The sequence below is a fragment of the Pteropus alecto genome, unplaced genomic scaffold (assembly GCF_000325575.1).
Source record: "Pteropus alecto unplaced genomic scaffold, ASM32557v1 scaffold270, whole genome shotgun sequence".
Taxonomy (NCBI): Eukaryota; Metazoa; Chordata; class Mammalia; order Chiroptera; family Pteropodidae; genus Pteropus; species Pteropus alecto.
This window is the reverse complement of record NW_006430735.1, coordinates 6692231-6694066: the sequence shown is the minus strand read 5'-3', so window position 1 is coordinate 6694066 and position 1836 is coordinate 6692231. Positions and strand designations below refer to the sequence as shown.

At 32.4% G+C, this 1836-nt stretch overlaps 1 protein-coding gene across 1 annotated transcript in view; it reads right to left on the bottom strand.

Moving 5' to 3' along the window:
• GRAMD1C (GRAM domain containing 1C) overlaps positions 1-1836 on the bottom strand; it is a 75322-nt gene that overhangs the window by 69212 nt on the left and 4274 nt on the right. The window contains exon 2 of the mRNA XM_025051447.1: positions 1066-1215. Within this exon, the coding sequence (XP_024907215.1) occupies positions 1066-1215 (150 nt within the window). The remainder of the gene's footprint in view (positions 1-1065; positions 1216-1836) is intronic.

Here is a 1836-nt window from a genome sequence, read left to right as displayed (position 1 = left end):
TCCCTTGCTTTTTCCTTTTCTTTACCCTTTTTCTTGCATCAAGTCTGCCAAGAGTGACCACAGAAATTATTTAACCCTGTACATAGTCCTTAGAAGTATAAGTTTTCCAATTTGTAACATAAGCTATAAAAATCACAGTGCAAAGGGATCAAAACCCTACAATAGTCAAACCTTCTCTAAACATGACCAAAAATAATACTAATTTTGCTAATGATGAACAGAATGATAGTATATCTACCAATCCATCTAACCTGTTAATAATATGTCTCTTTTGGTCTACTCTAAAATTATTAAAAATTCTGCTCCAAGTGTATCTAATCTTCAAGAAATCAGCTTTCTAATAAATTAATATTGAAACCATATATTCCTTACAATCTTATATAAATTTCACTTATAGTTGCATATTTTATCAAATGGCTCATAACTCTCACAGGAATTGCTAAATTTAGAATGAACCCTTTAATATAATAATTGCTAGCATTCATATGGTAACAGAAATGTGCTTACCAAAAGACTCCCTGCATCTAGTCAACAAGCAGTAGTCTCATTTTACAGTGGAGAAACCTGAAGCATACCCAGGTGATGCAACCCAGTGAGCATAGTGCAAACAGAATATGAAACGCCTAACTTTAAAACCTATCTCGTAATCGTTATACAAACAGGTCCAACATTGTTAAACTACCTTTTAGGTACAGAAACTAATTCTTTAAATCAAAATTATGTCAAATAGCTGGCTTCTCAGTAACATTTAGAAATATGGTTTCTGTAAATGTTAGTCTCTTGCCAATACAGTGAATAATGTAAATGGAATCCAATTCTGTGGTGTAGTTTTCTCCCGAGGAAATTGAAGCAGAAAATTCCTCTCCATCAAACCAGACAACAGTGCATTCTAGTGGCCAAAGGAGGAAGTAATCAGAAATGTCTTTGGGACTCGACTAAAACTTAAATATCTAAACTCTAGTAGCTAATAAGAAAATATTACAAATATTATATGAATTTCTGTACACTTAAAGACAATTTGCATTTAAGATTATAATGAAGATATAATAAAGAAAATAATATTACCCAAAAGCTCCAGTCACCACTCCAGTTATGTAAATGTGGTCCCTGTTTTTTAGCTGATGCAATATTATTCTCATCCACAACTGGACTAGGATTTTCCTCTAACTCCTCCTGTGACTCAGGGGCAAAGCTTGAATCGCCTTCATTTATTACCTGGAAACAAGTATCAAACAATTTAAATTACTCATTGAGAAATGCCCATTTTAAAAAGAAAAGAGTTAATGTTCAAAAGATATAAATTAACTTGAAAAGGACAATACTTACGCTTTTAGAAAACGTTAATTAATGAGTTTTTGCTTCCATAATTCATACATTTACATATGCAACAAATATTTCCCATCTACCACTATTTGTTAGATAGTTTAGTTGGCACTAGGAATTCAAAAATAAATAAAACGAAGTCCTGAGTCTCCAGAAGTTCACAGTCAGCTAGAGGAACAAATAAAACAGTAAAAAAAAAAAAAAAAAATGCAATGAAAATGAAAACTGGTTCAACCTCTTTGGAGAATAATTTGCAATGCCTGGTAGAGCCTAAGATGGGTATATACCACAACCCAGCAATTTAATGTGTACATGGAGTCTACAATGTTTGTAATAATAAAAAAAATGCAAACAACTTTACTGTCTATTGGTAAGGAAACTGGTAAATTAACTCTGGTTTATACAAACAATGAAGTTAAAATAAATGAATGAGGAGTCTCAACCAAGCATTGGCCCCCAATCTATAGAGCAAGATATGAGTCTATCATGTGGTCACTCATGAAAAAGCAGTCA